Source organism: Chiroxiphia lanceolata, chromosome 2 (assembly GCF_009829145.1).
Source record: "Chiroxiphia lanceolata isolate bChiLan1 chromosome 2, bChiLan1.pri, whole genome shotgun sequence".
NCBI classification, from domain to species: domain Eukaryota; kingdom Metazoa; phylum Chordata; class Aves; order Passeriformes; family Pipridae; genus Chiroxiphia; species Chiroxiphia lanceolata.
The window spans coordinates 14,924,441-14,946,116 of record NC_045638.1 but is presented as its reverse complement, the minus strand read 5'-3'; the positions used below and the strand labels follow the sequence as shown (position 1 = coordinate 14,946,116).

General features: G+C 37.8%; 1 protein-coding gene across 6 annotated transcripts in view; it reads left to right on the top strand.

Moving 5' to 3' along the window:
* CNKSR2 (connector enhancer of kinase suppressor of Ras 2) overlaps positions 1–21,676 on the top strand; it is a 207,560-nt gene that overhangs the window by 37,302 nt on the left and 148,582 nt on the right. For all 6 annotated transcript variants that reach the window (XM_032680902.1, XM_032680900.1, XM_032680899.1 and 3 more), the window contains exons 2-3: positions 305–468; positions 12,443–12,645. In XM_032680902.1, coding sequence (XP_032536793.1) covers positions 305–468; positions 12,443–12,645 — 367 coding nt within the window. The remainder of the gene's footprint in view (positions 1–304; positions 469–12,442; positions 12,646–21,676) is intronic.

Genomic DNA, 21,676 nt, shown 5'->3' with positions numbered 1-21,676 from the left:
AACATACTTATTATTAGGGGCTGCCAGATTAACATTCATAGCACAGTACACTACAAGAATTCAGGGCTTTGTTTGAGGTTCAGGAGTATCGTCCACAGGTGAAAAAACTATAGCTGTCATTGCTTTCCAAATCTTAAGATTTCTGGGCAATATAAAATTTTTTGAAATGTTAAAATATTTCTCTTAAAGATAGGACAAGTATCCTCTGTTGGCTTGATTTTTGGTTCCAGCCTGTTTTTAGTTCCTGTGGCAGTACAAAATGTTGCTAACTTTTGTCTTCTCTTCTTCTGTCCTTTTGTTGCAGGTCTTGATGATTGTCTACAGCAATATATAAAGAACTTTGAGAGGGAGAAGATTAGTGGCGACCAGCTGCTACGAATTACTCATCAAGAACTGGAAGATCTTGGAGTCACACGAATTGGCCACCAGGAGCTTATCTTGGAAGCAGTAGACTTGCTCTGTGCACTGGTAAACTTCTTGGGGCAAAGTGGGGAGGAGTGAACAGTGTTTGCATATTCACACTTTGCTATTCAAATTGCTAGTCCTAAAGACAATCTAAGTAGTTCAAGAAACTCCTGACATGTAATGGACAAACAAGTTTAGCATTTTAAACCAGTGCAAGATAAAGAGCAAAATCTATTGATACGATGATATTTGTTAAATAAATTGGCATTAGAGATGTAAGGCTTTCATATCTGTCTTTGTAGAATAAAAGTTTATCTGAAATCACAAACAAACTAGTCTAGGTTTGATTTGGAATGTAAAACAGTGAATGAAGTAATTGAGTGCAGGTTGCCCTTTACAAAAAAAATGTTCTGATAATAACCATGTCATTTTTCACTGATCCTTTCATGCAAATTATGTTTTAGATGATTATTTGAGCTTGATGAAACATAGCTGCTTGTATTTCACAGTAGAAAGTATTAAATACTGAAATAATTAGCTTATGTGTAAATAATACATAAATTTTTGATGGAGCATACAGAGGGATTTTGGTAATGGTCTTTTTAGTCAGGTCATGTTATGCGTAACTGGGATTATCTGCTTGGTGAGAGATGTGGTGCTGACTTCTCTGTTCTTATGAATTTCTAGTATGTGCCTGTAAAGATTAGTGATAAATTGGGCACACTGTCTGGATTCTCTGCTGTAGGAAGGATTGCGAACAGCCCTGTTAAGAAGTACTTGACTGCCTGAAGTGGTGTTTTGTGGATTTTTAATGCACACTACTTTTTCAAGCCTCAGAAGGAGCTTTTAGAAAGCCGAATCTGGGTAGAGGCAATCAAAGTTGGTAGGATAAAAGGCTCTTCAGAAGGGCTTGTGGGTTCTCCATATGGAGCAGCTTTTCTGAATACCCTGTTATTGCATCTTTGGAAGATAGATGTGAGGGGTAATGAAAGGAGAGAATAAAAAAAAAATAAAAAATACAAAAATAAATTAAAAAAAGGGGGAAAGCTTTTTCATAAGGGAAGACATTTGACTTTAAACACACCTTAGATTCTCTTTAGAGTAGTGTTTCTAATAATGTTGCAATGTGGTTCAGTGCAATAAATTAACTCATTAATTTGTTTTTTAAATAATGAAGAAGTTGCAATCTTATAAAAAATGCTACTGGTATAGAAGGGAACATAAAGAGAGTTATTCGCATAGTACTTTTCTCATCAGACAATGCAACAGAAAACTTTAATAAACTTAATAAATACTTTAATTAACTGAGATAGATAAAGCATAAGTTAGGGTGAACAATGATGACCATTTTTCCCAGTCACACAAGACAGATAGACTGTGGTTCTTTGAATAATAAAGTATTTTTACGGAAAAAACCCCCCTTGTTTATTAGCTGAAATTTCTTTTTTCCTTGGTATGTAATTACAGATGTTATCTTTAAACAAACAAACAAGATTGTCTTTGTAGCTCCCTTATCTTAGGCAAAAGTGTATGGAACTAAGCTGAATATAAAATAAGGAATTTGTAGCAAAGGCTAGCACTGCATCCTTAATGCATCCAGCAAGTCTCTCCTTCCTGGTCCTTGTTGCACATATAGTGTTTTCTGTTTTTCTGAGTTTGTCTTAAAGAAAACTTGATCACTGAAACACAATAGCATGTGTTCAGATCACATCTTCTAATTTAAGCTGAGGTTTTTGCAGTCTCACAATTGGCTTCTGATGGCTCCTTGGGGATACAAAATGTGATTGTGATATTGATTTTAGTGGACTTAATTTGAATTTATTGTTCACCAATCAGATAAACCTCTTAGAAAATTTAATTCAGAGGCAATCCTTTTGGCTGTACTGGTCTTATACTTACAGGCTTTTTTTTTATTGCATCAGTAAGTATCTGTCCTGGTTAGGGCTTGCCTATTCTTCTGATTTGACTCTAATGTTAGATTAGAATCATTGTTCAGGAGAATATTAAGCCTGTGACTCCAGTCTAGGATAACTGCTAGTGCAGGTAGCCACTATGCTATGGCTTTTTTAATGATCTGATTATTTTTTTCTGTTTCACTGGAGTTTGACAGAGGTCTCATGACAGAATTTAGCATGAGTTACAAATGTATGATCCAAATGAGTTTACATCTGTTTGGATGCTGGAGGTGAGGGGGTAGAAATAGTAAAGTTAATTTTGCCTTGCAAGCATAATCCCTGATTGATGTGAAAGTAATTATTAAAAAACAAAAGGATTGTTACTTCTGCTTCTCCTCCCCATTCTCTCTGAGTTAGAGAGTGACCACCTAAATGATTTTTGGCATCAAGGACAACTGAGTGGACAGAACCCCCTCCCACTATTCATCTATTCTCCCACTCTGCAGTGGAGACTTACCAGTGCAGAGTTGATCTCACTTAGGAAAGCTTCTACAATGTTGATAGCTGATGGGGTTTATTCCTTATCCCCTTCCCAGCATTTTTCAAGGGTAGACTTCTACTTGTGTTTTCTGCCCTGTCAGCTGTGGACATGGCAAGTGGCAAAACAGCTGCCTTATGTCACATGTCTGTTGTTCATGGGGCAACATTTTCTTCCTGGAGGAAAGTGGAGAGCCTGAAGCATGTCTGACTGGTTTGGAGAGAGCATGGGACCTCCTTAACCTAGATGGAGGCTACTGAACAGTGCTAAACAGACAAACTGTTTGCCACAATGATTGCTGAGAACCACTTATGATTGATAGCGCTATTTAAAGGATGTTCTTTACTGGGTTTTGACAGAAGGTGGGTGGGTGGCTGTGGTCTCTCACACTATTCGCCTCCTGTCATAAGCACTTGCAACAAATGGATCCTCCAGTGTTCGTTAGCTGAACAGAGGACAAGCGGTGGCCTGTGCTATCCATCTTTAGTAGAGTCTCTCTTGGCTGCCAGCCTGCCATACTGTGCTCTTGACAGGAGAGCAAGCATTCAGGGGGTGAGATTCACAGGTGTTCTTTTCCTGTGGTGCTTCGGAGAAGGGGGAATAATGTTTTTGCCCAGCTGCTACTGCTGTTACAGGTCATGCTTGCTGATAATGGTGGGGGTGTGCATACCACATAACCTCACTGAAGCTGAACATGCTGAATCTAATTAATGGGGTCTATCTCTTTCCTCTCTCCTGTCTCTCCCACCTCTCTCTGAAAGTGGGAGCATGTTCAATAGATTATCATGCCTTGGTGCAGCTTTGTGTTTTATAAAATCCATATGTCAGAAAGGGCAAGATAAATGAAATGTTCTTCGTGCTTAAAAGAAAGAAGTAGTGAGGTCTGTGATGGTATTTTGTTGCTGCTAAGAGTTTGTTGCGTGGTTTTCAATCAGTGAGAAACCACAATGATGGATATATGCCCACAGAGTTATTTTATTTCTCGCAAGACTTGTCTCTTGTTCTTCCCTTTCTGTTTAAACTGGAACATGCAGCTGAGATTGCACTGGTAGCATCAACAGGCAGATTTGTCCTTCATGTGGACCTCCATTTTTATTCATACTCAGAAAATACCCCAAAATAATTGACATCTCTAAACTGGTTGAAAATGGTAAATGAAGAAACTGCATGTCCAGCTCTAGAGATACAGGAAAAAGTGTACTGGGTTAGGTACCACAGTATTTTCTCTTCAGACTACTCTCAGGTTATAAAACATACAGTTGTTCATCAGTTCTAACAATTACCATTCAGATTTTAGCTTCAGCATGATCCTTTTCAGTATGTGTGTGACAGTGAAGCTGGTCTAAGACTGCTTTATATTTCATCAGTAAACAAACAACAATGTAGCAGACCTTCACCCACAAATAAAATGTGATGAGCCTTGTTTCCTTGACAGTTGCTTTAAAAACTGGATGTGAATGAACAATGCCAACAGAAGGTAAATTAAGGAAAGACGGGGATGATGCATAAAGAGAAATGCATAATGGAGAACACATTACTTAGATAATGCCATTAGTTCACTATATCAATGTTCAGGTTTGGAGTGAATCTGGAGGTCTTGTATCTGCTGCTGTACCTCATGGGGCTGCAGAAAGCAGAGAAATTGACATAAGTGTTTTTCTATCATCTGTTTGTCAGGAGATGGATAAATAAAACTGGTTTTATTTATCTGACTGGTTTGGAGAGAGCATGGGATAAAACTGGGTATGACCATATTTTGCTGAGTGTCCACAGACTCTAAATTTTATGTTTACTTGGTATCATATTTTCCCTGTAAAACACTGTGCTTTGCCTCACTGCTTGGAGAATACAAAGACTGAAGACTGCACAGCCAAACATTGCTTCTTTCATCCCTAAGAAAATGATCTAGTTTATCTAACATATCACCACAATGCCTTGATGCATGAGGATTCTTTTTTTTTATTTGCTTCTGCAAAATACCTTGTTCACTTTGTTTACATGAAGATTAAATTAGATTCATTTAATTCTGAACATATTCAAATATTTTTTAAACAGAAACCTTAAAAATGGAAGATATTTTGTTCTGGAAAGATAAGAATATTTCATAAACTTCACAAATAATTTTTGGATGCTTTGAAGTTTTCCATAAGCAAAGAACTTTATGAGTCCCTGTGAATTTGCAAAATAATTCTTCAGGGAATCTGCATTTGTGTAGAATAGAGTTTGGTTAAACAATAAAGTAAAACAGTTTTTTTGCTTTATACAGCATACTGGTTTCAGTACTAGTTTCATGCTAGTTATTTAAATCTGCTACGGCTGCACAGGAATTTATTATACACTGTATATTTGAATCTGTAAAGCTAGAAGATTGCAGCAGATGAAATAGCATTATTATTTGGCAGAGAAAACATTGGTGTGCACTAACGGCATGAAATTACTTATAATTTACCACTAACACAAAACATTTATATGTAAATGAATGTAAAAAATAGACCTACTTTACCCATGAATGATTTGATTTCTCTTAAGAATTATGCCTTTTATCTTAATTTCATCTTCCTGCCATTTCTCACACAGAAATCTTTTCCTTTGCACTTATCACTAGTCAGATCTGAAAACTACTTTTGTCAGTAACAGTGACTATTAGACTTAATCGTCATAGTGCTAAATGAGAAAGACTTCATTTCAGAATGGAGATTTGTATGTACTGGAGTTTGGATTTAGTGTTAATATTCTGCCTGCTCATAGCAGAAAAATTACTTACCCTTTTCACTGTTGCCCTTTGCAAGTTAAAGTTCTGCTCTATATATCATATGCCTTCCTGTCTTCAGCCTGAGCTGGCTTAACTGCAGAGAAGGAAAACACTGAAGTCCATGACCAGATCAATAAAGCTAAGGAATTAAAGGGTTTCTATCAATAAAGCTAAGGAATTAAAGGGTTTCTGATAGCTCATATAGATCACATTAAAAATGCGTTAGCATCTTTTACATCGAAATGCAGTAAACCCTGTGGTTTGCCAAAGACAGTGAATCTGTCTGTATGCAAAGGGTGAACATCCTGCCTCTCACCAGTCTCAAGAATCAGTTATGGATCCTAGATACTTTTCTTAAATATTTTATATTTCTTTGGCATGTTTGAAGCTTTGGGTGACTACGAAATACATGCCCTTATTCATAGACTCCTAGCATGGTTTGGGTTGGAAGGAACCTTTATAAAAATCTAACCCCCTAGTTAAAAGCAGACTGAAGGAAAAGAGCTGTTACATTGTAAAATGTTTTAAAGAAGTAGTGTGTTCATAACAATTACTTAATTCCTTTTTTTAAAGAAATATTTTAAACTGCTGGTTAGCTTCTTAAGACTTTGTGAAAAGCATATAACTGAATAGGTAACTAGTAGTTTCAATTGTGGAGAAGTAAGAGCACTTGACTAAGGACAAAATTACATGAGAAAGTAGAAAAACAAAAAAGTAATGAGCACTTGGTGTTTCAGAGTCTGTTGATTGAATAAGAGTAAGAAGAATAGTTTATATAATTGCTCTATTGAGTGCTACAAAGCGTGACCAGGGCTTGGCTTTTTGATGTGTTGCTTGATTGTGCTGTAGAAAAAGAAGGGCATTTTTCAAGAAGGGGGTTAATGATGATGATTGTGAATCTTTCCCAGGTTCTGCAGGGCTATAAGTATCATGCACCTGAGTTTTTTTTCTGTCTGTAAACATTTAGGACAAATATTTATACTCTTTGAAACCATTTGCCTTTTAATCAGTGTATGTTTAATAATTGCAGTAAATGATACTTGAGCTATCTGGGTTTTTGTTCTTATCTACTTATTCTGTGTTTATGAAACAAATGTGTTAGGATCATGTGTTGTGCACTTCTAAATTACCCCATATGTCAGTGCTATTTGAAGGAGAGATAACCTTAGTGCTGGCATTTTGTGACGCTGGAAGAAGGGCCGTTAGAAATATATGTTGTAGGCAGATCTGATGAGGTATAAAGTTACATAAGGCACCTTCCATATGACAAGCTGTGATATCAGTTGCTAGCAGCTTTAAGCTGGTAAGCTATCTGCCTCAGTTTGTGGGATGTGTTCAGCCAAATGTTTTGGAGAACGAGGTTCAAATGCATTTTTTTTCATTTTTAAAAACAACTTTGGAGACGAAGTTTGGAACTTTTCTTGATGAATTTTTGTCTGCCACAAATTTTAAGGTATGGTTTTGAAGTGGCTGCCACGTGCTGTGGTATTATATGATGCTGTTTTGATTATTCCTTTAGAATTTTCCTTAGACTTCCTGAGAAATGAGGATTCTGTGAACTTCACTGTTTCCAGGCTGTTTGGTTAAAAGCAAAGAAATGATACTCAAGAAATAAATATGGAAGATGAAAGCATTGAAAAATAGTGAGGAGCAGAATTAAGCTAACCTGAGGTGATTTTAGGTAAATTTCTTAGTGGCCATATGATATTCTTGCCTAAAACTCCTGTGTTCAGCCTGTGAATAAGTGGAAAAAGCCTTTTTATTGCATAAGAAAGAAAACTTATTATTACATCTTTGTGTTAGTTATCCATGTTACTGAGAGATATCAAATGTAATTGAGAAGTTGGACTTTTTTACACATAATTTATTACTCAGCACAGCCATCTAGACTATAAAGTTTGTCTTCTTAAAAGGTTGCCATATTTTTCCTTCTTTAAAATACAGTGTTTGTGTGTGTGATGACAGACATTTACCAAACAAAAAATAACCTTTACCTTCTCCAATTTATACAGGCAGTAGAAATTAATTGATGTGAGCACTGCTATCTACTCTGCCTGCCTAATGAAGATACTGTTTTTATTTTCTTTTTGCCTCCAAGCACCAGTGTTAGCAGTACTATTTTCAGTTCCCATCTTGTGTCTCTTCAGTAAGAGTTAGCACTGGTCACTGCATTCCTTTTTCTCCACTGGTTTCGCAGCTTTCTGGGCTGAGGAGAAGAAATAGTGATTTAGGGAAGCAGGCAGTGGGACCACATACTCATTTCTCTGTCTTGGAGTGTTTGTAGGAGCCAAACAGTATCACTGAACTTGATGTGATGTATGTGCTTGGTGACATAGAGGTATTCATGGTTGCATAAAAGTTGTGATGGAGACTTCTCTTCTAGGGGATTTCTGGATTTGTTAATGGGACGGTGGCTATGTCTGTATTGCATGTTGCAGTGTGTTTAGATCTGAGCTTGGCCTTTTTTGTTAACTGAGACGTCTTTGCTCTTGCAATGGGCAGTATAAAAATACCCTAAAACTAAAGGTCTTGGCAGCTTCTAGACACTGTCTCTGAGCCAGCAGAGACAGTTAACACTGTCTGAATTAGGAACACTTTACTTTTTAAGCTTTGCTGACAGTGTCAGACACACTTCCCCACCAGCAAGTCAAGTGAATTTAACATGCGAAAGAGATGAAATGAGGTCTGATTCTTTTATTATTATTAATTTCTTTTATTTTCATTGAGGGAAGCAGGGAACACAACTAATGAACATTCATCAAGATAATCCAAGTAAAGCTAATTTTGCTTTACTTCCCCATGGGATTACTGAACTCTCTTCCTACCCATGTGATGCTGATGCAAAGATGGGCTGGCAGGGGGACTAGGCTGACTCTTCTCACAAAAAAACTGAGCAAAACTCATCAGTGGTGATTAGAGCTGCTGCTTGTCAGCATGTGAAGAAAAGAGCTACAATTCATCACTCACACTGTCATATGAAGCCACAGAAAAGTAATTAGCAGGTAAGATGTCTATTAATAGCTCCCACCACCTTTAGTTCGAACACCTGCTGACAAGCTATTACTCTGTGTAGCTTAGATTCATCAAGTTCTTGTTTTATGATTGCCAGAAGAGACTGCATTAGAGCCATTTCTGTTAAGGCAGGGTGTCTGAAAAAACTCTTGCCCTTTGGCCTCTCGTTGAGAAAGCAGATGTGTAGACTTGCATCCCTTCTCGTAATCTCTACAAGCATGCAGAGATTTCTTTGTGATTCTTTCAGTGACTGTGAATTTATTTTGGTTAATGAAAGCATAACTTGTGTTAGTGCTGGCTAAATGCAGACTAGGGGAAAATGAAGAACTGTCTCCTTTGCCTACAGTTATCTTCTTACAGTACTTGAAAATAAATGCAGTGCATTTCTAAGAAAGCCATATTGTTAATAATATATTATCACATATAAAGTATTATTATACTTGGCAGTTTTTATTTAAGCAGTATTTTTTCACAACATGTGACTCCGTCCACTTTTAATGTGGGCCAGGAATATTAGTGATAAACAAAGCAGGGATTTTGTTTGCTTGGCTGATGTTTTAGGATCCTTTTCCTAGAAGGCTTCAATAAATACAGCTACCCCAAAATATATTCTGCCTGAAATTTATCTCTGTATTTTCAATCTCTGGTTTTCTCTGTCTCATATTACAGATGGAGGCTTTACCAACGTCAGTGCCATCCTTATGTAAGACTAAATTTTATATGTAGCTTAGGCTGAGTTTTTATGTTAAAGAACACACACATACACATTTGATGAATATGTGTGAAAATAGGCCTTGTGTCTGTTAACACTGCCTCTTCCTTTCCTCGTATCTGACGGTGAAAAAACAATATGAAAAAGAGTGTGGCTATGGGTGGCCATCACTTAGGTGATAACAAGAAGCCACTAAGCTTTTTTAGGAGCTGATTTTCTAAAGAAGCCTATACATGAAGGCAGCCTGTTTTCCTTATGTATAAAATAATTTGAGTGTTACTTTGCTTGGTTCAATATTGCAGGTTTTCTGTTTTGCTGATGCTTTACTTTCTGGTGGGACTGGAGGTCTGTGTGCATGCTGCCTGCCAAGACTCCCGCTGGGGTGGACATGTCACTCCAGCGCAGGCTGGGAACCAGCACCCGCCTGTCTGAGCAGATGAGGTGCACACAAGGTGACAAAGGGGGGGATGGCAAAAGACATAGTTAAATAATTTGGGGTTGTTGAGGAGCATTGTGATCCAGCCTGTGCCTCCCCCAGCCATGGGCCCTATGTGGGGCGTGTCTGGCGAGGCAAGCAGGGCCTTGGGCTCACCTGTTTCCTTCCCCATGCACACCCCTGCCTTGGTTTTATATTTGTATAATCGCACTCAGCTTCTTAGGAACATACCCCTGAATTAAGAAATTCAGCATTTCAGTGTGTTGGACAGAAGGCAGACCCATAGAAGCCCTGTGTCCAGCCTGCAGTTTGTGATCTAACCACTTCACTTAGAAGGATGTGAGTGTCATGTTGCGTGGGGCTCACTTGTGGTGGGGTTTTGGTTTGCCTGATCTGTAAGACATTTTTGGCAACTTATCATATCGTCCTGGATATCTTTTATTTGTTTCTTCCCCCATTAATTTTGCCAAAATGAGCTAGATGCTCAAGAAGCAGAATGAAATAAGGACAAATCTGCTATTTTTTTACTCATACCCACTCCTCTGTCTCCTTCAGGCTCCCTCAGCCAGAGCAACCACAGAAAACTGCAGAAGAAAACAGACTTATTTTTATCTGATGTTTATCCCTTTACTTCAGACTGATTTAATAAGTTTTTAGTTATGAGCCATTTAACTGCATAATAAAGTATGTTTTACTTTTCAATCCCAATTAATTGTTTTCATCTTGTAATTTTTTATTTATAACCTAATTTTATCTGTTGTATAATTGCTCTTGAATATTTACATGGTAGAAAAGTTGCTGCCCAAACATACAATTTGTCTAATTGGGAACCAAGTGTGGTAGAAGAGGACAGTGCCTGTGCAGAAACTGTGCAGTTGAGAAACATGCCTGCAAAGCCTTCCTTGCTCAAAACAGGGATGTTCACAGAAGTTCCAGTAGTGGTTTTTAAAGCACCTTAGCGTGTGGTCACTGCTCCCTTAGGCTGAATTCCACAGTGCATCCTCTGCTTCCAAAAGATGGTGGTTGTTTTAGCAGCTCCCTCACAAAGTGTGTTTGGTTTACAGGCACAAGGAGCTGGCAGACAAGCCCTGTACTGTAGTCTCTCCCTGCTGTGATGATCTCCATTGGCTTGGGAGTGGATGTTGTGGGAGGGCTGGGGGCTCACCAAGACTAGCTTCTGTATAATGTTCCTGCAGCCTGTGTCATTAAAGAGGATTAAATTCATTTAGTAGATGGTTTGGATTAGGAGCCTGACAACTGCTGTAAACAATCACTACCTCACCACCTGCCCAATTCTTATAGAAGAGGTGAGTAAACTTCAGCAGTCTTAAATTAGCATTTACAAGTTCATCTCTTCTACCATCTCTTCTTGTGGACAGATTAGTATGGAGACCAAACTGGGGGCATAGGAGGAGAGCTGGGGAGGACAGGGAGTGTCATTCAGAAGTAGATTTTTCTGTGTGCGTCTGAGGAGCTTTGGGCATCCTAATTCATCATCATTTGTGGTAGGAAATGGTCCACCTTCCATAGTAAGTAACCTTTTACATTGTCAACTGAACAAGTTGTCAGCACCCCATATTATCACCCTGTGATGTGGTTAAAGAGAGGAACACCTTCAGAATTCCATCATTCTCTAGAGTAATACTAAGCTCAAGTCTGTGCAATTGCTTATTCCCTTGCAAAGGCAAAATAAGACCTCTTTTGTAATAACTCTATTACTCTTTGCATGAATGAGGAAAACAAATCTATTATAGAAATAACAAATCACGAATCCTACTATATTGTATTGTAATTGAACATTAAATCAGGGTATTCTCTAGTGCTGTTTGGTAACATTTGTACTTCTGAAGGATTTCCAAGTACTATTTGTTAATATTTCTGGATAATTATGTCTCTGCTGCACAGCTGAGGAACTTAATTTAACTTTAAGAAATTGTCTCTTAAATGGAAGTAAAGTTTAGAATTTGACTTTAAATGGGCAACCCAGAGGTTGAGCAGGGCAGTGTTGTGTTCTCTGGTCTGTGATTCTGATGGTCCTTTAGTGACAGAAAGAATAAAAATGAGGTACTGAATGTACTTCCATGTCTGAAACCAACACAAACAATTTAGTGTCACACCGTGTCCACACTGCATGCTTTTGCTAGTTGCAAGCCCTCATGCCAAGTGTGATCTTAGGAATTATTGTAAGGACTGATCCCTAACCATCATATCTACTGAGCGAACCATCTGATCAAGGTCAAGTTAGATGGGGCTCTGAGCAACCTGATCTAGTGAAAGGTGTCCCTACCCATAGAATGGGGGGTGGAACTAGATGATCTTTAAGGTCCTTTTCAACCCAAACTGTTCTATGATTCTGTGTTTTACTGAGACTGATGCACTGCTTTGAAAAACAATCTTCCAGACTAGCTTTTTTTCTTCTTTTTGAGATGTTTTTCTCAGTGCACTTGAAACGAGCTAAAAGATCACTCATAATTTTGCTCTTCTTTTGTTCTGTTTTTATGCACTTCAGAAACAGAACATGCTATACATTTGAAAACTACTGAGTGGGTGTATTTCTACCTTAATTATTAGGAATGGTTAAGTTTTGATGTAGAAGAGCAGTCTTGATGTTCTTGGTACTCCCTTCTGTACTTCTACATCTGTAAAGCTAACTTTATTTTATTGGTCTTTTTTTTTTTTTTTTTTAATGCAGAACTATGGTTTGGAAACAGAAAATCTAAAAACCCTTTCTCACAAACTGAATGCATCTGCCAAAAATCTGCAGAACTTCATCACTGGGAGGAGAAGGAGTGGTCACTATGATGGAAGGACCAGTCGCAAGTTACCGAATGATTTTTTGACATCAGTAGTGGATCTGATTGGAGCTGCTAAAAGTCTGCTGGCTTGGTTGGACAGGTAAAAACTCCCAAATGTGTCATGGGTAACCAGATCACGCACATGCACAAACCCCAGTTTCTTTACAAAATGTAATGTAGACATTAAATGGAAGCAGAATTCATTTACATATTCTGAGGAGATGTTTGTGCCAATTTTTTTTGTTATGTCAGCATGCATGTCAGATAGCAGTTCAATACCTCCAAATGCACTATAACCCTGCACATATCTGGAAATACAATAAGTCAACAGGATGACATATTTAGGTTATATATGAATTTTTTATTAATATAGAACAACCCTTTGACACACATAACTCAGATTCATTGCTCTGATACTATCAAGTTCACAAAACTGTAATCATACTTTTTATTATGTAGGTGTCAATATATAGTTTCAGAGTGTTTGTGTGTAAAAACATGCATGTTATGTTTTAGGTTTTTTAAATGGCAGTGAGATACCTCTGAAACTGTAGAGGCAATAGGAACTGTCTTATACTTTTAACTCTGTTACCTTGGAAGTATTTGGGACCAGGACTGAAGTGCTCCCCTTTGCTACATTTGTAGTGATGTTTTTCTAATTATAACAAGAGTAATATGGAAGTATTTAAGATGCTCATTGAAACTCCTGAAGTGGTTGAAATTAGTTCATCTGTATGTCTTTATAAAATGCATCACAATGAACTTTCATCAGCAAAATTAAAATGTTTGTCTTGATTTAAAGGTGTATCTTATATGGTAACCAACAGCTGAATTTTTGTTCAGAGTATGATCTTTGTGTAACTTTAAAAATCCAACAGAATTATTTAGTTTTACTGGTGTGTGTTTTATGTTTCATTTTCCTGAGGAAAACTGGCTTCTGTCCCATAAATGATTTCCATATGAATGGTTTAGGTGAGGCATGAGTCTTTTCCATTTCTTAAGCTGAACTGCAAGCTCTTTGTTTTGTTCAGGAGATTGCAGCTACCATTGCTCCGTCTTTTCTACTCCCTTTCTAGCCTTTTCCCAAGTTTCAAACCCAGAGTACCCAAAGTTGGCTCCTACGTTTCTGCTTAGATATTTAATATTAAATTTGCAGAGAATTAATGCAATCTCATGGAAACAGTCTAGTATTGAATCTTGAAAAAATGGGAGTATATTTTTAGCTCTGTCTCTAACCTGTTATTAATTGGAATACCCATAGGCTTCACTTTTTCTCCCTGAAAAATAATTTTTGGCAGAGAACAGCATATCATTCTGGGCTTTAAAACAGAAAGAACAGTAGAAGAACGTGTTCTTTTGCATAGATAGATTAGTTTTTGCCACTTCTTTCTGTTTAGAAATAACCTTGTCTTTTCTCACTGGAACTGTGACCGTGATTAAAGACTGTTAGTTACAAAGCTGGGGTTCTTTCTGTCACTGTACATCTGTGCACTGCATGTACTTTTACATTTAGTTGAAATGATAGCTGATCAGACCCAGGAGTTCCAAGAAGTTAACGAGGGCAATCCTGGTGGTAGCCTGCTTTTAGCAATGCTGTCTTTAGTGTCCAAATAAGGCTTCAGATTTCTAGGAAATTCCTTTTGAAGATCTTTGTAGCTTTAACACCTGGTTCTAACAAATGTTTCCTGAAACATTTTAAGACTTTTCTGATTTATGAGCATCTGGCTATATTGGTAAGGTTTGCTCTTTCTTCCTTGTAAAGTCCCCAAGTTAGAATGAAGGCAGGCCAATGACTGCATTTTTCTCAGGAAGTGGGAACATATGGAGATCAAAATGGTTCTTCTTATTATATACCTTCTAAAAAGGTATTGGGACCACTAGGGGGAGATAGAAAGATCTAAAAAAAATAATTATTTAAAGTAAGGAACATAGATTTACTTTTATTTTTCACTGTTACTATTAAATCTGGACCACAAATCTTATTTTTCCGGTTTCTGGTTTCTGGTACCAGTTCCATCTCTGGGGTTTGAGAAGGTGGAGCAAACCATTAGGAGGAATGAAGTGGCTCTTAAGGTTGTCCACTCCATTGTAACAGCCCTACTAGGCTGCCCCTATGCAGTGGTTTTTGAGGTCATGTCTGGAAAAAGCATCTTGCAGCAACTCCAACTTGCATAGAAATGCAATGATGTGTTTTTTATGTGTCGGGAATAGTGATGACTCCATACAGGTTGTGCTTCACTTGTCACTCTAGTGAGTTCTCTTTTATGATGTTTCTGTGGGAAACTTACAATCTAAACGGACTTTGTTAGGCCAGGCAAAATTATCGAAAGGACTGTGAGAGTCGTGATTTGCTGAGTGATTTGCACACTTTCACTGTGGCTCTTTCAGGACCCGTCCAAGGACACTCTTTGTTCCAGGTCTCTGCCTGGAGCAGTCCTACTTTCAGATGTATGTCAGAAATTGAGACTGAGTTTTACTGAAAATTAGGGTAGCTTTTACTGCCAGGCTTTAAAAGTCTTCTGGTTTTGTTTCATTTAGGAGCTGGAAAACTTGGTAGAAAATTCTAGCTATTTTCAAAAGAGGTTGGCTGATGATTTTGAGGAGCATGAAACAGCTCTCCAATAATGTCCTGTAAAAAAGCTGTCATCACACTGATAGATTATGTTCTTAAACTTTGTAGACTAATTTTAACTTCCTGTTATTTTCTCAGCATGCCAAACCTATGTTCTTCACAGCTTAATAATGTTTTGTTTTATACGCTTTCCCTAATCTTAAAATTCTTCCAGGTGAATTTCCTGACAAGATTGATACTTTCTTGAAAAACTGTGAGTCTTTCGTGAAAGTATGATGTGTTGCTACTTGGTATTAACGTAGCTCTTAGGCTGATGGAAAGCCACACTGGAGGCCATAGCAACAAACTACTTACCTGATGTTCAAAGCAACTCGGCATCAATATATCTCCAGTGATACTTCTCAGGAATTAGAGTATAATGTATTCTGTCAATCAGGCCTTCTAGATTTACAGCTAAATAATTGGTATTCCTTTCAGTCTTTACTCCTGTAATTCACACAAGTTGTATTCTGTGGAATAGTACTATATGCCACCTTTAATCCTCCTTTTTCTCTGATGTGTCAGGTTCCTGGAAATTCTCCTACCTTTTTTAGGGCTGATACACTCCATCCTGGGGAGGAATTTTTAAAAAATGTATAATTAAAGTAGGATTACTCTTGAGTTCAGTACTCTGAATTCACGACATGAACATGTCGCAACTTTGTGACGTAAAGCTATTTCCAGCCTCATAAAAGTATTTTTTTTCTGTACACTAGTATGTCTAGTAGTAGCTGCACATTTAATTGGAATTGAAATTAGACATATTTATTTCTGTTAATCCTAGGTAAGGTTTTGTTCTTAGAGTACACATTCACAATTCATCCGAAAATCACTTCGTAAAAGTGTTGCTTCTTGCAGGTAAAGCTCATTACTGTAGTCTTGACTAGGAAGAACTGTAATGCTTTTTGTGGAAGAGGAAGGATCCTGAGCGAGCCTGAACTGGGGTGACATTTGGTGGCAGCTGCATTAGCTCCGTCTCTTCCTGTTTCTCTCCTTGCTCTGTCAGCACAGGCTTCTGCCGATGTCATCTTCGAGGTTGTTCTTGGTTTGATGTGTTCTTTTCATTCACCTCCACCACACTTTGATTGTCTTTGCCATCCAAAATCCCTGGAAATCTGTATTTCCTGCAGACTGCCCTAAGAAAGAAAAAAAATTCTTAGTTGTGCTTTTGGGCTTCCTGTTCCTGCCTGCTATGGAGTGTTTGGGCCATGTTATCCGAAGCAAGAACTCCTCATACCATGTACCTTGTGCAGTATCAAGAAGAATGTTTTGGAGCTTAACAATAGGAACCATATCTGTCTAAACTACAAACACATACTTAGTGAATAGGAGTGAGGAAGGGTTGGTTACTTTTAGGGCTTTATTTGAGTCTTCATTAAAGACAGCTAAGATAAGGTGGTAGTTTATTTTTCTCTTAAGAATTTGAGAAAATATAATCTACTTCCCATGAGATAACTGCTACAACATTTTGCGTCTGTTGTTGTGTCACAGCTTTTAATGGTCATGAAATAGGATTTGTCAGGGACCACTGGATTTTTTTAGTGTACTGTTTGACTCAGCCATCTGTGTGGGCAGTGATTCAATATGTCTTTCACAGAAACTCTCCTGTAGCCCTTGTTTTTCACACTGTCCTCCATTTGGAAATAGAAAACTTAAACTGTGCCTGCAGATTGCACTGAAGTTTAAGAAATAGGAGCAAAGATCTTGTGGAGATAGATTTTTGTATTCAGGTCTTTCAGTGCTATGGCCAGAGAAAAGCTAACAGGCAGGCTGACAAATGTGCATCAGTCTGATTAATTTACTGCTGCTGTCTAGATACATGATACTTGAACAGAATGGAACAAGAAGATGTACAAAAAACCCAACTGTAAATAGAAATTATTGGTTATGTAAAATATAGGGTAAAATTGCTGACAGAAGTAACAAAATGAAAAATTTCAGAGTAAAAGGCCTTTCTAGCAAATCTAGGTCTGCTTTTAGGGCCATTTACAGATTGGGGTGGAGCAGGGTGTAATCCTTTAATTCTAAACCCCAGGTGGGCAAATCATTTTGGTGTGGGCTTAAATGTACTAGTATTCTGTGAAGCACTTATGTGTATACATAAATCCTATAAAGCAAGGCTAAAATCTGTGCCTGAAGTTAAGGACATTTGAATGCTTCAATGGTTGACAGCAGAACAGGGCCTCCAAGCCTTAAGCTGTGAGCTCTGATGCATCAGAGAAGTGTAGCCTGCAATGATGTAAACACTCTTTGTTTATGACTGAACAATTCTAGGTGTTCGGCTTCAGTGCACCCTCTAAGGCTGCTTTGTATGAAAGCATTGTGGTAGCAGAACACGTTCCCCACTCCAAAATGGATCTCCCTCTTTTCACCATGGTGACATGGTCAATGCATACGTTTTCTTCCACTATAAGTAAAATGTGTTCAGCTGAATTTCTTTGCCTCGTCGTTTTTGGTGAATGAGCCTTGGTGATGTTTACGGTGTGGCTATTTTGTAGTTTTAAGTGAAAAGGAACATTGTTTGCAAGCCCATAACTTCTTACTTACAAAGAAAGTGTTACTGGTTTAGAGTCTCCTTTATAACAGACTTCATACAGTCCTGTTAACTGTGCTTGGTTATTGCTTGTCCTGACAGGGTAAATCTGGCTTGCACATAAGATGGTGGGGGTAAACAAATGAAAACCCAAGCGAAAAGAAACAAAAGAGTTCAGCAAAAACAAAAGAGTTCAGTGATTCTTTACTCACCACACAAATAATGCACTTTCTGTCGATTGGTTTTTAGTCTTAAACCTGCTTGGTTCCTTTATACATTTTCCTTTATGCTGGTTTGAATGGTATGCCAAACCTGTCAGTAAGTGCTGCCTAAGAATGCTATGGTACTTAACTGTATTGTGCTCCTGGAACAGCTGTAAATGTTTAATAGAGCACTCATTTAAAGAATTCCTTTATCCGCTGTGAATTTTACTGCATTCTTCCCTGATTCTACATAAAGCAGCTGCATTAGAAAGACAAATAAAATCTTTGTTTCATGAAAGCCTAAAACTATGAATCTCAGATGGATTTGGCACAATATATATACAACAGTACTGTACATTCAGATTTTTATTTGAGCTTAATGTGTTACCTTTGAAGACTTTGAGTTATATTACTGCTTTGGTTCCCTCTCTCTTTAAAAGATTTTCTACTATTATGTTTAATCAAAAGGCTCTGAGGATGTTTTCTCTTGGTAGGATGCTAAAATAAGTATGGGATTGGTTTTAAACCCCTCACAAAGTCTGTTATAAAATACCTTAGTACTACAACTAGTGGTGAAATATGATTAATTCATATTTTGGGCAATGCTTTTACTAATCACAGTCAGTATTTGTCCAAATTGCAACTTTTTAAAGTGAAATAGATATTTCTATGTATCATGTTCCCCTGAGTGAATTTTAAATGAAGAAGACAGATGAGGAGGCTAATGCATATGTGGCCAAAAATATTGATAATTTAGAAATGCTAAGTGTCTGCATCTCCTTCACAAATTTTTAATTGTTTGTGAGGGATATTCCTTCGTGTGCAATCAGTAGCTGTGAGTATTAAAAGCTGTTGAATTGTATTATTTCTTAGGGCTGTAGGGAATTATCTGTACTACGTTAATGTGACTGGTTTTTCTACCAATCCTTCAGGGTGGCTTAATTAATTACTGTTAGATAATATAATTTTATTTTTCATTCTGAAAGATGCTGATACTGCTAAAGATGTTAATAAGGTCTCAATTCATAAAAGTGTACACACCGAATGTGTGTTACAGCCTACAATTACACAAGTATAAAGAAATTCACTTTTCAGAGGTGTTATTATTTATGTCAAAGACTGACTTAAAAAAAATGTGAAAAGAACCAGTGGGTCTGGCATGCCTTGTCTTAGAAAAACCTTGCGTCCTATAGACTAAGGTCTTGAAGTTGATTTATTTTAATGTTAAAAAAAAAAAAGTAAGATCTTTTTTTCCCTGTGAATGAGGTGTTTAGAAGCTCTTCATCTTGCTGTGGTGTCCTAAGGTAAAGGCTCACAGAGTGGATTTGCACAGTGGAAAAATGTAGAGGTTCCCACTTTTCCAGGTGCATGCACGATCACAAAACATGTATGAACTTAATTACCCTTGATACCTATTACCCACCCATTTGTGAAAGTGGTTTGAAAATGACTAATGGCTTCAAAAGTTGGAAAGCAGAATGATGGAGGAAAGGTGAGACTAAGGGCAAAAACACCCTGCATGTGTTTGCAGAAGCATTGTTGTGATTGTATAAATCTCTTTTCCTTATGATATCAGGTATAGAAGGGGTAGACAAAGAATGAAAAGGGGAGACCAGCAGAGGTCTGGAAGTGGAAATGAATGGAAAGGGCATGTGGTCAGGTAGGTGTGCTGTGGGGCTGCAAAGATGTTTTCATGTGCGTGTTGCAAAGAAAGAGAATTAGTTTTGAAGGAAAAACAAGCAAATCACAGGAGAAACTGAGTAAAAAAGGTTCTACAAATGGAAATAAATGACTGAGAGAGACAATGAGACACTGAGGTCAATGTCACAGCAGGAAGTGGGGCAGCATGTGGCCCCAGTGCAAGGCAGTTCTTGAGTTCTTGTTTAAGAGCTCTCTACAACTACCTGAAAGGAGGTTGTAGACAGGTGGGGGTTGGTCTCTTCTCCCTGGCAGCTATCAATAAGACAAGAGGGCATGGTCTTAAGCTCTACCAGGGGAGGTTTAAGTTGGATATTAGGAAGAAATTCTTTACAGAGAGGGTGGTCAGACATTGGAATGGGCTACCCAGGGAAGTGGTGGATTCTCCGTCCCTGGAGGTTTTTAACGTGAGACTGGATGTGGCACTTAGTGCCATGGTCTAGTAACCATGGTGGTGCTGCATCAAGGGTTGGACTTGATGATCTCTGAGGTCCCTTCCAACCAGGCTGATTCTATGAGTCTATGACTTGGACAGTACACATGTTGAAAATTGCTTTTTTTTCCTCAGGGAATTTTCTTCACTGGAGCTGTAGGAGGTACCTGAGAACTGAAGGTCCAAGAGACTGTGAAAGATGTGGCTTTGAAAGAACAGAGTAGAAATTGGAAACTGATAAAATGGGTCTGCCAAGCCAAGGAAATAATTTTTTTTAAGTAGAGAGAAGTGGTCTGATTGGACAGGGAATTCCTTATACTTAGTATGTGCCTTGAGGAGGAAAGTGTTTTAGCAGCCAACTAAAGTTATAGTGTATGTAGGCTTTATTTGCATTTATACAAGTTGATTCATCTGTTCACAGTCAATAATACTGTGCTGTATTAAAAACACAATCAATGGATATATTACCAATATAGAGGTTTTTTGTCAGATTGGTGTTTTATACTGTACCTTGTATGAAATCCAGTCAGTGATCCTACAATGGAGTTTTTGTTGATATTTTGATTGAAACTGCTGGCACATTGTTATACTAAGTCTTGCTAAATTTCTACTGTTGAAGTTGAGGCTTGGGATGTAAATACCAAAATATATTTCCTTTGGAAGTAAATATTTAGAGAGGCCCCTACCATTTCTCCAGCTGCTTATGCAGTAGTGGCTGTGTAGTTGTGCATGCAGATTACCTCCAGGGAAGTCTGAAGTGGGAAGGGGGAGGAAAAGGGAATTGCAATTTTACTGGTCCTGTTTGCATCAATACCCCAGAGAGGCATCTGCAGAAACTGATGTGAGGGAGTTGGTTATAAGCTACAGAGACCTACAGAGTAGGCAACTGGAGGATCCCTTAGATTTTCTGAAGGAGTAAAGTTTATAAAACATGGACCTGTCTCCTTATCTTTCTAAGTTGTTAAGCACTTTTCAAAATATTACGTTTGTTACTGATTTTTAGTAGTCTTCTCCCTCCTGCCGACACCCTTGCTGTCTGCTTCACATGCTGTTGCAAGTCTTCACTGTGTTAACTTCAATGTAACAAAAATGAATAATGTCTCAGTCCCTTTGCCTGTTCCTTAATGTCAGCAGAGTTTATTTGGGGCATTTCGAATGATCTTCACTAAGAGCAATGATGGTAAAAATGCCATTATTTTCCTCATGAACCGTGAAACCAAACTAAATTACAGAAGTATGAAGGAAGATGATGCGGTATTAGAAGCCAAAGCCTACCGTGTGATTTTGTTTAGAGAAATGCTGGAGGCCTTGAAATGTCAAATAGATTTCGGTTGTGTAATTTCAAGATCAAATTGTATTAACACCCATACTTTAAGTAAAATAATACCATTTGCGGGCTTGATTCCATTAATCTTCAATAAAAGTGAGTTCCTAAATGAACATGACCTTTTAAATCAAGGTTTCAGGTAGATATCAGAACCTCAACAGTTACCATTTTGTAAGGAAAAATGTCAATGTTTTTGTACATCTTGACTAATGTTTTTAACACATTTATCATAGAATAATTGAATATACTGAGTTGGAAGGAACCCATTATGATCATTAAGTTCAGCTCCTGGTCCTGCACAGGACACCTCAAGAATCACACCATGT